General features: G+C 38.6%; 1 protein-coding gene across 5 annotated transcripts in view; it reads right to left on the bottom strand.

Annotated features, from left to right (window-relative positions):
* The window catches only part of MEIS2 (Meis homeobox 2), a 172,556-nt gene that overhangs the window by 117,516 nt on the left and 40,225 nt on the right, over positions 1-14,815 (bottom strand). For 4 of the 5 annotated variants that reach the window (XM_063398824.1, XM_063398825.1, XM_063398822.1 and 1 more), the window contains exon 8: positions 1,705-1,850. In XM_063398824.1, coding sequence (XP_063254894.1) covers positions 1,705-1,850 — 146 coding nt within the window. Of the gene's footprint in view, positions 1-1,704; positions 1,851-11,870; positions 11,973-14,815 lie in introns of all 5 variants that reach the window. The other variant, XM_063398826.1, reaches the window with a different exon arrangement.

Below are 14,815 nucleotides of genomic sequence, written 5' to 3'. Positions count from 1 at the left end.
CACATAGGAAAGAAAGGAAAAAACTAAATATCACAAATTTCATGACAGGAAATGGAGTTAACATGGAGATGTCTACAAACCAAACTTGTTTATTTGTGGCCTTGCTTTTTGCTGTCTGCCTGTAGTACTCGTCTAAAGACATCCTACAGCTAAACGAAAAACACTCCACTCGCACTCACTCGACTTCCAAATTAAAAACATTTTACAGGTTAGTAAATCTCCAGCTGAGGTGATGTAGCAAAGAACAGCTGTGAAGTAATTTTGATAATGATGAGAATAATAAGCACATGGCAAGGTTCAGGGCTTTGCTGTTGCAGCTTCAGTGCTCCTGAATAGATAAAAGTGATTAAATACTCCTGATTATCCCTGACCAATATGTAATGGATTTACAGCCCTTTCAATTAGTCAGTATTTGCTTAGGACTCATTATTTTGTCTTTGGTTAAGTAATCAGCCCAGAGACTCATGTTCTGTCTAATTCCTCTGAGCCAAGTGGGTACAGGGCACCTGACCTTTGAAATGGCCATAGCTGAGAGGCAGGAATAACCACTACTCCAGCAGAGACACTGGCTATTCCAGCTAATCCTGACCCCACAGGCCAGATCAATGCACCTTAGTTTTCTACTAATGTCCTTACATCAAAATGATGGTTTAGGAATGTGAGTCACCCGCTCCCCCCTTTAGCTGTGCTGCTGGCAGAGCGGTTCGATAGTCTCCATCGTAAATAAATCGGGTCCCGGAATCATTGCACTGTAACCAACAGCAGGAAATTTATAAAACCATGGAAATTTATAAAACTTTGGTAGAAGAAGAGGCAGTTAATAGCAGTTAGCATTTCAAGCCTTATCAAGTGAGAAACAATTTCAAAGTGCAAGAAAGAAAAAAATCAATTGGTAATTTTACCAGTTTCCATGATTTCCCACATAAAATAAACTAGTTTTACTAGGTTTTCTGTGGAACTCTGTTCTGATGCCTAAGAGAAGCTAAAATATTCAACAGAACAACAACACAAACCAATAGCAGGCAGACAAATAAAAGCCCAAGGAAACCACTGCTACTTCACACATTTAATCTCTCTCCCCACAAATGTGAACATGGCTGGGTTTTAATATTAATGGACTTGAAGATAAGCAAAAGGTGTTTATTCTTCTGTTACACAACTGAAAAATCAGGGAATCTGTAAGCCTTCTTTATTTCCTCACAAAAGAGTAACAATGACAAGGTTGCAAGCTGCTGCTTTGACTTCTCTAACATCCACAGAGTATGTCAGCACACGCACACAGACCAGGGCTCTCTCTTTCACCACATACATATGAAGTTTGTGTAAACAGAGGCCAGCAATAAGGAATGCAGAAGGCAGAGCTTTATATGTGCTAAAGCAAGAGTCTCCCTTTTGCTGTCTGTAGGAAGATTGTGAATAGGTCAAAGCCAAAAACTGTTATTTCATACATAGGTGGTTTCCATGCTAAGGCATTGTACTCTCTTTTTCTCTCTATAGGATACATGGAGATAGATAGGTAGATTTCTTTGAGATTTGTCATGATTCCAAGACCCAAGAAAAAAATATCTAATCAAAAACACAGCAACAAAGCCTGAGACATAATAATTGTCAAAAAATTATGGGGACAACTGATTTCTAATAATGATGAATAAACTTCATTAAGCACATGAATAGAAATTTATTTTGGTTTTGGGCACCACTTACTGTGAGATGCTGGAAAAGCCACGCTCTCATGATATTTGTTGCTACTTTGGGGAAAATGCCTCTTTTCTTCTGACGCTTTTTGTCCTTGTCTGGGTCATCATCATCTCCTGTACCAGGTGAGGCTACACTGTTGTCTAAACCATCACCTACAACAAAGGGAAAAAACAGGAAAGAGGAGACGTTTAATGAACCAAATACAGAAGTCAAAAAATATCATTAATTGCCAAGACACTATCACAGTTTGGAGGTTTTTTATTTGTTAGATCAGGCACATACCATTTCTCATTATATAAAAACGCTGATACAAATATGTAAAAATTAGAAAACCGTGTCTCTCCAAATACTAATTTTGTGTTTCACACACACATATATCATTAATTCAATTATAATTGTGTGCTTGACACAGTGCAGTAGCTCTTTTTCAATTATGGGATTCAATGTGGGAAAACCTGCCACAAGAAAACCCATTTACTGTAAATGCATCCCCACAACCATCCTGAATATGTGCGTATAAGTAATCAAGTTAAATGTTCTGTAGTCTATATATTCGAGGCCCTCTGCAGAGGTGGCAGTAACCGTGTCACCGTTCAGTGCACATAACACACTGTCAGATGAGCCCCTCCCCAGAACCATCACCTCCCAGCACACATGCACACGCACTCACAAACACGTACACCTAGTGTGACCCTGCACATAGCATTTGCATGACATGAAAACTTCTACATCTCTGCATCAGTGATTATTATCATTAAAAAAAAAAAGATGCACATCAAGGTAGAGCTCTCACTTAATCAGAACTTTCCATCAACATCCTTCTCTTCTGTGCTTTTCCCTGGCATTAATTGTGCATTAGCAAAAATCATTTACTTTTAACAGTCATAGTTATTTTTTCTTGCCCTCCAGCAAAAATGCCTTGAAAGCCTGCCTGGAGGGCATCTAAATTATGTATCTGAAAAACTCTTCTGGCAAGGCATTGCAGGACCCCTACTTTCTTAAAATTCATACGAGCACGTCTTCCTGTTTTTGGGAAGGCATCAATCAAGAGCAGCAATATATGCCATATTCCTACATTAATATTTGAACTAATAACTTTAAAAAAAGGAAAGAAACAAGATCCGACTTGTGGCATAATCAAATGCAAAATAAATGAAGAATACTGGGACAGCACTGAGACTTTATAGATTGCTGTGTTTTCCTTACACATCATTAGCCCGGAGCCACACGAAAGAGGAAAACAGAGAAGTGGAGAGTTTATGCTCCCTGCTGGTGTTTAAGAAGCCGAGGTCCTGGAAGGACATCTGGGAATTGTGCTGAGACGGTGGTTTTTGTAATTTAAGAATAGACATTCATTAGCAGTAAATGCCATAAATCCCATGCTAAGTAAAAACCTTGTCCAAGAAAGCCTAAAACAATAAACTCTGTGCTCAATGTAGCCTGAGCTAGACGCTCCATAGCTTCCTGAGGAATGCTATAGATTCACGAGCTAATTCCTATAGCCTCGTCTACATCTGTGGTGCTACTAAACGAAATACATTGCTGCTACGTACAGTCCATTTGCTTCAAAACTTGCATTTCAGCTCCATCTCCCCTCCCATGCCAGATCACCCTACTTGTACTGTGTCCCCTCTGAAAAACCGACCCTTTTGGACTGGAGAGACAGAAAAAGCCACAGCAAAAAGCTGGCAGATTAATTTTATTGACATTTCCATTTTCACTGCAATGTGATACCCTCCATCACATGGAAGAGATGACCCTCACTATTTACAGACTGACAGGCCACTTCATTACAACCACCCTGCCCCAAGGCAGAGCAGCTCCTTTCCATCTGCCCAAACACCAGAGCAAGACCCTGAAGTCGCTGCTCTCTTTCTCATGCCTTTTTTTTTTTTTTTTCTATTAACGATAGAGAAAGGAGAGTAAAATCACAGTAAACTAGTCAAAGAGATTATGGAAGCTCTAGACACTGTAACCAACTGTTCCCTTTTACAGTGATTTGGTTATTTAGAAAACACTCCTTTCTGCTGCTTTCTTCCCCCCCATAGATTCCAGCCTATCCCTCTCTCACAGACACGTGTGCGCGCACACACACACACGCACACACACTTTCCACTATGCCAAGGAACTGCTGCAAGGCAAATTCTCACAAACACTAATGGCTTCTGACTGCTCCTTGGCAACCCCAGCATTTTAACCTGGGTGGATATGCTCTCCAAAATACAGACACTGGAGCTATCTCATCAGCTGTTCATGTGACACAGATGGAGAGTGGCTATTAGGAGCCAGGCAATGGGCCTTGGGGATCTGAGGTGCTGTACTGTAGCCTCAGGCAATTTTGAAAAGCAGTACCCGGAGATGGGGGGAAAAAATCCCTACTGAAAGTGCAAGTTTGAAGTCAGTCAGTCTGTTTGTCTATCTGTCCTGCGGATAAAGATATCTTTGTCTCTTTATGTAAAAGTAATGTGTGTATGCACAGGATGTGTGGAGCTGTAAAACTTCTGCTCTGCACCATCCTTTCAAACCACAGAAACACCAGTTCACTCTCTGTATGGACAAATTCCTGTCTGTCTGCATATACTCTCCTATTTGTGAGCATCCTCAGCAGGAGTCTCCAGCACGCTACATCAGTGCTTGGACTTTTTGATGAGGTTATTAATATCCTGGTTTTAAAAAGCCAATAGCAGCCCAAGAAAGAAAATTCAGCTAAAGCTCTCCTTGCTTTCCCATCCTAATCAGCAGTTGAAATCGTAAGAGTCGGTGCTTGCCTAATCTGTTCCATAACCTCATGAAAGGAAATTCAAATATTGTGACTCCAAATGATATCAGAAGAAAAATACTGCAAGATTTGTTCATCCTGGTGTACAACAAGTCCAGTTCTGTTAATCTATATTGTCATATCTTTAATAGGACTACAACTGCTCATATTAATGAATGCAGTTGCTAGTGAGAAGAAATAATAGAAAAAACCCTTAACTGTCTTTTCCAATATGGAATTATTTACCTCTGGTCCTAGCTTTCTTTATCCAAATAAACGTCAGTTACTTTAAATGAAGAAAAATAAATTATCAAAAGCAAAATAAAATTAACAGATATGAAAGTCACCTTATGGCAGACTGGATTAACTGTATTTTTCACTGCTGTATGAAGGAATCAAAATTTAAATAACTTAAATCATCATTACAAGAGATTCTGCTTATATGAACTATTCATGTCCTTGTTTAGATGGTAATTTGTAAGAAGAGTCAAGTCAAATCCTAAGTTCTATGGAAATGGCAATTATACAAAATAGTTATCTTGATTTTCTAGAGAAGAAATTAAGGTTTGGATTTTGGTCCACTCTTTTACACAGAATCAAAAAATTAAGGGTGATTTCCTCCTGCTTTCCATACTGTTCACTCATTTATTCTTGTGCAAAGAGTATGCATGATTGCAAAACCCTACCAGTGTTGTAGGAAAGTGGAGAATTCTTAAGTGGCACTCTCTTTGTGGAGGTGTCAATGACTACGCAGGATTCGAGCCAGTGGAGAATTAGGCATTTTACCCAGCTTGTTTAAGATTGTAGCAATGCTATGTAATAGTCTCAATAACCTCTGTAAAAGATGGAGGGAGTTCACAAGAAACCTTGCAAAGGGACCCACCTGGGGTTTCTAAAGACCTTCTCTTCTAGGGGAAGAGTTTGTGGAGGACGCTGAAGATGTAAGTCTTCTTTACACAGTGGGAAGTTGGCCTTCCACACTGGCTCTGTGTTCAGGCACTCTCAGTATATGCTGAGGGCTTCCCTCCACAAGATAAATTCCTTTGCATTGAAAGTAGAAAATACTACCTCTTCTTTAAAAAATATCAAATAAGTAGTTATAGCAGGGTTTCCATTGCACCATAATTCCTGCTTGCTGCAAGCTGACTTCCTTGGACAGATAAGCTTGTAAAGTCCAGTGTTGACATAGCCATGGACTCTTGAGAAACAGAGACCAGTCCTACATAAAGCCTGTCCAACCTTATTGTATCAATTAATTTTTCTTTCTTAGCCTTCCACACTAATACACTATCAGTATTACCTCAACCCTAGTCTTTGTTTGTGTTCTTCACAGAATAAAAACCCAGCAACAGAGAAAGCATGTTTAGTAGTTGCTCATCTTGTCTTTTTACCACTTGTGAACAGGATGAATAACAAATTCCCAGTCTATCAAAATGGTAACTGAAAAGGATGACCCAGTCAGGCCAAAGCACAGGAGTGCTTTGGTAACAGTCCAGATTCAAAATCTAGAAATAGTTTCTGTTACCATCCTAGCAAGTAGAGCAGTTTAAAAAGTGATTTCTGCAAAAGTACATTTCAGAACCCAGTGTTAGAGTTTCTTCACCATCAGAGGTCCCTTACAGCTTTAAGGTTTGTCACACTAAAGGAAAAGAGAGAACAGCAGGAGTATCTAAACTCGGGGGAAGACAAGACACTTCGCCATTTTTCTAAAAATAGTGGATGCAATACGAAAAGCAAGTTAAAGGATTCTGAAAAGGAAAGCTGCAGTGCACTATGGTGAACTTAAGTAAGCTACTCTAATCTTCCAGTCTAATATTTTGATGGAGTGGAATATGCAGATATAAATGCAAATCAAACAGGAAAATCTCCATGCAGCATATATTTACAAATTGCAATTATTTGTTTGCACTTAAAATGTGTCCATCCAGACACATAAATACTATAAGCCATTATTAATAAGGACATTTAGCTCAGTAATACAATCCTTATCACCACTAGACAAAAATCTTAAAAATCTGGTTAATTATCACTTCCAAAAAGCTGGGGAGAGAAGTGTCTGAAGATGTTTTTGAAGATAAGATAGTCTGCGCTGAAGGGAAGACTAACAGAGAGGGAAGGTCAGTTCCAGAATCAAAGGCCCTTCAGGAGAAACCTTATCTTCATTCCATCCTGTTAAAATTATCAGGCTTTTAGGCTTACAGCTCCAGTAGATCACAGATCTTTGAATGAAATCCTGGCTATGGACTGGTTGTTTTTTTTTTTTTTCTCTTGCTCTAAATGATCCCTGTTCCAGGAAGTTGACTTAAGTCCCCTCACACCACAGAAGCCATACTTATCTCCTGCATTTCTTGCCCAGGGAAACTAAGTTAAAGTAGGTTATGACTGGCAAATATGGGACTTTGAAAATCACAAACAGTTCAGTGCTCTGCCAGTACCTGTGCTGGTTTTGCTAAATTACTTTACTCCAGGAGGAAAGAAGCCATCAGAAGCTGTTCAGAGGTCTTACAGACACCCTGAGCCTATGCCTACCTGCATGATCACCTCTTCCTGGAGTGGAGTGTCCTCAAGTGGGCTGCTGTGATCAGACCACTGTGTTCTCTGCCCTGGTGTCTCTGAGACACCAGACACACGTTTCATGGTTCTCTGTTCCATGTTTCAGTGAGTGTCTTGGACAGAAACAAAGGTTGGACACTGGTACACTAAAGAGAACAGGAGAACTTCAGACATCTCTCTTCCTACAGAAGATGTTATTCTTTTGCCCTTGTACAAGCAGGAAGGAGACAAAGACCTGGCCTTCTCTCTTGCCATTCTTTTGGAGGATCTTTTGCTTTCCAGAATAAAACCCAGCAATTCCACTGGGCTGATAATGTCAAGATGACAGGTATGAAATTCATGCAAGGCATTAAAAATTATTGCAAATTCAAATGGGAAGAAAACTTAAGATGCTATTGGACCCCACATACGAAGCTATTCCACATAATCTAATTACAGCTTAGCATAGTTTGTCATTCGGAAGCAAGACCTTATTGCCATCTGGCAACATGTGCTAAAGGCTTAAAGACTTGCTTGTATATAAAGAATTATATATAAATAAACTTTATATACAAGACTTATCTTGTACATAAAGTTTATTTACAAGAGACAGAATGAAAACTGTTTCTTTTCTGTTTCTGGATAGGCATTTCTCTAGAGTCACTAATATATCTTATTGGGAAAAAGGAATTCACAAATGTTTTATTATTTATTCAAAGTAGGAATGACATTTCAGCTCTTATTATGGTCATGCATGCTATAAAATCAGTGATCTAAGTCCTTCAAAATTATTTTCAGAACTGTTAAGTTTCATATTTCCCCTTTTATTATTTTCTGTCCAAAAACAAGAAAAAGGACTGGCTTGCTTTGTGTCCGTAATTATCTGTGTTTAGAGCTTCTGTTTATTTGTGAAGTGAATTGAGAAATCTTAGCAATTCTGTCATATGCCAAAAAATGTCTTTTTCTAGATTTTCTAAGAGAAAACTAATAAACCGCAGTTTAAATGTTAAGCTCTTTTATACAGCCGTGAGGGTCATGGTTCGTTCATTTCAATCCAACATTTTTTCACATCAGTTGAAAAAAGTGTTCCAATGCAGACAAGAGGAACAACAGTAAAGCAACCTGCTAATTACTGATCTCTCTTACGTTCCTGCTGTGCTAAACTGTCCGGACATGTTGAAGTGAAATTTTTCTGCGATTTTCAAGTGACTAGTTCATGGCCCACTGCCGTGGAGTGCAGGAGAAGGGATGAAATGCTTTAGTTTACATGCAACATTTACTAACTGTGTGGGTTTTCCGACATTAAAGAGGGGACAGTGACCCATGCCACCTTTTTCACACTCAAAAGAGCACTGAAAAAACAGTCTTCATAGGCTTACCTCAGGCTTCCCTGGCCCTTAACACCCTCCCCCCAGGGTAGGAGCAGAAAGGGAAAAAAGAAGGGATTTTATGCTCCTTTCTCTTCAACTTTTCAGGCGGTATAAGCAGCATTTAGCAAATTCAGCCTCCAAATGGCTCCAAATGCTCTGAGCTGCAGGGGCTCATCCTTTGTTAGCCTCCCTCTATTTACACAGGATTTACGCAGGCTCTCCACTGAAGAGACCACATGTTTCTGACAGAAAGCACTTCCATTCACACTGCATCAGGCAACAGGATTGTAACCACTGCAGCTTCACGCTGACCCGAGATTAGGGATTTCAGCAACATTGAGATGGTAACAATCTGCTAACTAACAAAAATTATCCATGGAGAACTCTGCTGCATACTCCAGTTAAAACTACCATGGCCAGATAGATTAGGTTACTTAAAGGGGCAATTAAGAACTAGATACTGTCAAGAATATGCATGTCCATCTACAAATAACATACACAGAGAGAAAAATATCAGCAGGGGGAAAAAACAAATTAAAAAAAAATCAGACTGCAGCTTGGATTAAAACAATTTCACCCACTGGTTGAAGACATAAAGTGTAAAAACAGACAGATGGACACATATGTAAATGTGGCTGCATTTGTTTCTCTGGAACTGGCAAGTTAGTAATAACAGTATAGCTTAATAATTTATTTTCCACGGTATTTTCACACTGGTTAACTGGGCAGTGGCAATGCTTATGCAGAATTTCGGGAGTAGAATAATTCCTTCTATCTAATTGCTTCTGGGGCAAACAAACTGAACCAAGCGACCTCTCTTGCATTTTTCCTACAAGAACACAGTACTGGAACCCATTATCACCCTAAGGATTTTAAAACTCGGTAATTTTTTAAAAATCTGCTTGGCCAGTCAGATTTTCTGCACTGAGATTTTTTTTTCCCCCCTCAGATTTATGTATTGTGTCAGGCTTTTTCAAAATGGATTACACATACACAAGCACAACAAACGTTGCTGGTTGGAGCTTGTGACTTTTTTGCTCAATAGCTTTTCATGGGGCAAAAGAAAATTGGATGGGAGCACAGGGCCAGAAAGGACCACACAGATCCAGGTGTTGATGAGTTTTATTTTGACATTTTAATTTGGTAAATTATTTTGCTTCTGCAGCGAAGGACAAAATAATTCACTTCCACAATAGTAGCTCCTACATGTATCTGATAACCACTTAAAAAGTACTAGGTATATTCTAAAGTTCTCCATAGTAAATCATAATAAAGCTCTTCTGGGCACTCAATGATTCATTTTTAGTGATCTCTCAAATGCCCTTACCCACAGTTAACACTCAGATTTTATTAAGGAAGAAAGCAGGGACAAATGTCCACTTAAGTCCCAGCTCTCAAATTCAACTCTGCTTGCGCTGCAGTACCTAAAGCTAAAGCTTTTTTAATGTTCTATTCACCTCCCCTGTGTGGCATTTCTGCTAACACAGAGTTCACAATCTTTCAGCCCCAAACACAGAAGGCTGCTATCTTCAAGACATCCGAGGAATGTGCCAGATACTATCATCTCCCCTGCAATACAAAGAACCAGAAAGAGGCAGAGACCAGAAGGAGACCGTGCTGATCAGGTTACTAAAGTCCAGAAAGTCTTTCCCAGAATGCTAAATGTTAATCTTTGAACCAGAAAATGTTATAATTAAGATCCTTGTAGTTGGAGGAAATGCTAGCTGTAGAAGTCAAAGGTACAGCCATTTGAAGTTGTACTTTTTTGCACGTTTATCCTAATCTTGCACCCCTCATGCTGGCACAACTCCCATCAAGCACTTTGTTCTATTCAAGCAAAATTATCATTAATGTCAGTGGCAGTTTTGCCTGAGTAAGAAGTGTAAGACCAGATCCATGTCTTGTTCACAAAGAATTGCAAGCACTGCACAATTCCAGAGGAGATACACTCATTAAAACATGTGGTTTATGCTGATTTATAATGCTCTTCTATTTAAAAGTGAAACTCACATTGTACCTCGACAGGAAAGTGTTTAATAGACTTTTTTCTACAGGGCCTTAACTTCAATTCCCACCCTCCCCACCTCAGTACAAGTTGGTAAGTGTACTCCCAGTTTTTGGTATCTAGGCTGAAGCAAAGCATTATTAAAAATAGGTTTAAGTATTCTGTATGCTCCGATAATTACTTTGCAGTGTGAATGTAAATAGCTGTTATTCTGTTTAAATTTTTTATCCTACTAAACACTGTCACACAAAGTGTCCTTGTGCTGCAGTTTTAGTGGCATTCTTTTTAAATCTTTTAAAATATATTTTTAGAGAAGTATTTTTGGCATTCTCATAGTAATTCTGTTAGGAATACCAGCTGCAGACTGGCTACAGCTGAGGCAACAATAACAAGTCATTAAAGAAATCAGGAGACAAAAAAAAATATTTTTCTTTTGCAGAAAGCACATCTCCTTTAATAGACTATTTTCCTTTTTTAGTTCTGGGATAATGTTTTTTGTTTTCTCAATCGACTGTATAGAAGTAAGTATACATTAAAGAGCTGTAGTTTGTTCTAAGTGGCTTTTTTTTATTTATTACTTTTGTCATTAGAATAATATCAAATGTGGGCAAAATAGCTAAGTTCAGTTAAAAGTCTACCTGCAGTTGAAGTAATTAAGTTCAATTGTACCTCATCAATATTTAACCTTTACTATTTTGCAGTTGTTTATATATAGCAGAATGTGAGAACTTAAAAGTAGATGATGACTAACATCCTGCACCATTCTTCCTCATTAAATCATTAACGTAGCTTCTTTAAAAGTAAAAATGACTGATTTTTTTAAAGCAAAATAGCAATCATAGTATCTGAATTTTCCTTACAGCTGTTAAAAGTAGTTATGAACTGTGAAATACTTTAATGTCTTGCAGTTCCCCTTAGACCCTATGCCATTTGACACAACTGCTTGTTCAGGAGACAGCCCCTAAAATGATGCCCACTAGTATAGCAAGAGTCCATGTACTGTCCACATTAGAAACCTCTTTTTTCAGGGTTGTTTAGTTATTAAGAAAGTACTAGTTGAAATATTACATATAGGTACACATAGACAAGATAATTTCATCGTTAAAAAGAAATAAAGTTAGGACTAGAAATGTAGCAGACAGTTATTCCTGAGAGACACTAAGTTAAAAGCTTCAATTACTGAAAAGGACATTTGTTAGGCCACAAGTCCAAAAGTGACATTAGTATATTTTAAGATGTATTAAAGAAAAAATGGAGGATGTCTAAATGCTTTAAAAAAAAAAAAAAAGATGTTTTAGTAGAAAGTTCTCAAAATTAACCATAAAAACTTTTTCTGGTGATAACATGTACACAAATGTGTGTGTTACATAAAACAAATAAAAGTACTGTATTGATATGCATTCACCAACACTTGATCAGCATAAGAAGAGCTTCTTGCTGTGAATGCATAGTTCAGAAAAAAATTTAAAAGTACAAAACAACTCCAAGCTTGGCAAGTCTTACATACCATAAGAGCTCCAACACCTATGCACAGTAGGGTGGATTAACCCGCTGGGTGCTGCGGACATATATACACACCTCCTCCTAAAGTGTTCATTTGGCTGGCAGTCTGGAAAATGCCAGAATGTGAAGGGTTACGTGGGAACACTGACAGTCTGCTCTTGTAGGTTTAACTTTAAGCCCATACTTTAAATATAGGGTGCTATGTATTTGGAAACACAACTAATACTCTTCATAAGGGATATGCTGCTTGGCGCTCAAAATGAAGGACTCGATGAAGTCTTGCTCCCACTAGTGAATCATTTCCCAGCACAACTTTGTGCTTTGGACCTGCCTGTATTCATTTTTGGGGCTACCATTTCTCAGAAGTAATTTCCTCCAAGAAGCCTTGTAAATGTAAACTGTAAACCATCTATAACTTAGGTGCTGTACATACTGGATGCTTAAAAGGGGTTACTGGAAAGGCCTGAAATGTTGCTTTTCTTTGAAATTCAGTAGATGGACAAAAGGAGCAAGCATAAGCTCCTCGTAAGTCCCTGACAGATACCTTTATGATACCAGAAAGGCAGACAAGCAGTTTTTTTCTGTTGTATAATTTTACTGATTTGTTTCAGGATAATATGATTAAAAAGCAAGCAAAAAAGAAGGAATGGTTATGGTCACCTCTCTCTGCAGCCAAACTGCTCCATAAGATGATTTGGGCTGCTCTAAGTGATTGAAAGTATTAACATACACATAATTCTGTAGAAACAGGGGAAAAAGCTTTTGACAAAAGTTTCAGTGAAGTGGTTTTAGAAAATAAGGAGGCATAAGAATAGCAAAACCACCGGGTACTAAGCTGTTGCAAAACTATTTCTTTAAAAGTTCACAGCACCAAACTCAAAAGCACAGACACCTACACTGACACCTGATGCTTTGCCTTTTTGCTCATGACCTGTAATTTCAGTTCAGGTATTTCATTGTCACAGAAAATATTACAAAACACAAATATGCAGTGGGTACATATGCTCATTTGTGTCCCTGAGCTCTTTCTAGGGAAGAGCCTCGAGCCTCACAAGTTGGTCTCCAGAGAGCTTACATCATCCCACTCCTCCCTCCTTCAAAGGAGTTAGTGCTGCCTGCAGGTAGAGACCCCAAATGAAAAGCCTGGCAAGTTATGAGACTTCCCTTCCTTCAGGTTCAGATGGGTAAAATGGAGTTTCCCCCTGGACCTAGGTTCACCTAGCCAGTCAGTGAGCTGACCTGTCTGCCATAAGATCAAATATAAGCCCCACCAATCAAGTAGCAGTCCAGGCTAAATGTGCTGATGCAACAAATTTCCAGGTCTTGATCATACTAGGCAAGGGAGTCATTCTTCTCAGTGATAAAGTCACTGAATGCACTCTTGAGGAGATAAAAAATTAAGAACTGGCTGACTTTGCACCATTTGAGTGAGTTATTCACCACTGACCCAGAACAACAGAATTGTCATGTTCTGACACCAGCTAGGAATGACTGTAGACATGGTCATCCCTGACTCCTTACTGCAAGTCTGTAAGGAGGAAACAGGAATCATTTCTGAGCTGGTTAGTGGCATCAGTCCAGAAAGTACAGGGTTTAAATGCATTATGCATTAGAAGAAACTTCACACAGTCTCTCTATCTCTCTCTCCTTCTCCCCCTCCTCCTAAAAACTTGGTGAAATGATGCCAATGAGAGGGCTTGGTACTCAAAAAAAAACCCCAAAACCCAAAAATAAAACGAAAAAAAATCCACAAAAAACCCCAAATAGGATCTCTGCAATTAAGATTTGCCTTAAAGACATATATCTCCCCCCCTGTGATTTTATATTTAATATACTTTCACCTGTGTTTTACTATGTCAGCTTTTATAACTTAACAGAGATTTATACTGCACATAAGAATTGAGATGCTAATAGCATTGGAGCATTATGTAACACAAGATATTCTATTCCTTTTTCCTGTTATTGGCTCAGAAAGTTACCTTCAGTAAATTTTAAGGGAAAGATTTTTTTTAACTGCTCAAACAAGCAAGGCATAAAGCTTTCAATGAAAACTGCTTTGAAAACAATCCTTAATTTTGGTGGTGGCTCTTACTTAAGTGAATATTATATATTACTACTTTTAAATACAAACATGCCAACACACTTCTGTGCTCATTTGAGCATTACATTTTTTCAAGTCTGAGCCTGCCTATTGTTTTTGCTAATTCTTCATTTCTAAATCTGTATCATAAAGAGAACATCCTGAAATACTCTGTTAGAAAGCAGGTTCTTGGACATAATAGTTGTGATCAAAATAGATGTACAAGGAGATCTTATTCCTTTTCTCCTTCAGATAAGTAGGATTTCAATTTTTGTTACTATAAGCAAAAGCAAGTCTTAGCACTGTAATTTCAGTAAAGAGACCAAACAGTTTTTTGTATTTGTGGCTGACCAAAATCCTGCAGTATGAACAGTATAATTATCCCATCTCTGTCTTCCTGCAGCATATGAGAGATTTTGTTCTGAGAGACCAGACAAAAATAAAGGTTTGTCATTTCCTCTTTCTACCTCTGATAAAGTCAATGACAAAACACTTTCTGGACCTCACTTCCCCTGCTGCACATGCTGAGTTTCTGGTTTTGCGGGTTACACACACGGAGCAAGCCAGCTTTCCCAGGATAAAGTGCTTCCAGGGACAAAGGTCTGCCTGTGCTGCTCGTCTCTCTGCAGTCAGGACACTTACATGAGCACCAGTCCTCACATTTGGATGGAGAGCACTCAGAACAGGAAATAATTATCACATGGAGTGCAGGTCTGGGACTATTTTTCTGAAATGAACGCCAGCATTGACAATTCAGTTACAAGGCACTAACAAAACTCCCTTTTCAACCCTGTTTATTTCTGGAAAAACAGATTCACCTGGACAGTGGTGAGGAAAGAAAAGTTATATCAAGGAGATGAGACAGCTAT

This window comes from Prinia subflava, chromosome 5 (genome assembly GCF_021018805.1).
Source record: "Prinia subflava isolate CZ2003 ecotype Zambia chromosome 5, Cam_Psub_1.2, whole genome shotgun sequence".
Lineage (NCBI taxonomy): Eukaryota > Metazoa > Chordata > Aves > Passeriformes > Cisticolidae > Prinia > Prinia subflava.
This window is presented reverse-complemented; position numbering and strand designations above follow the sequence as displayed.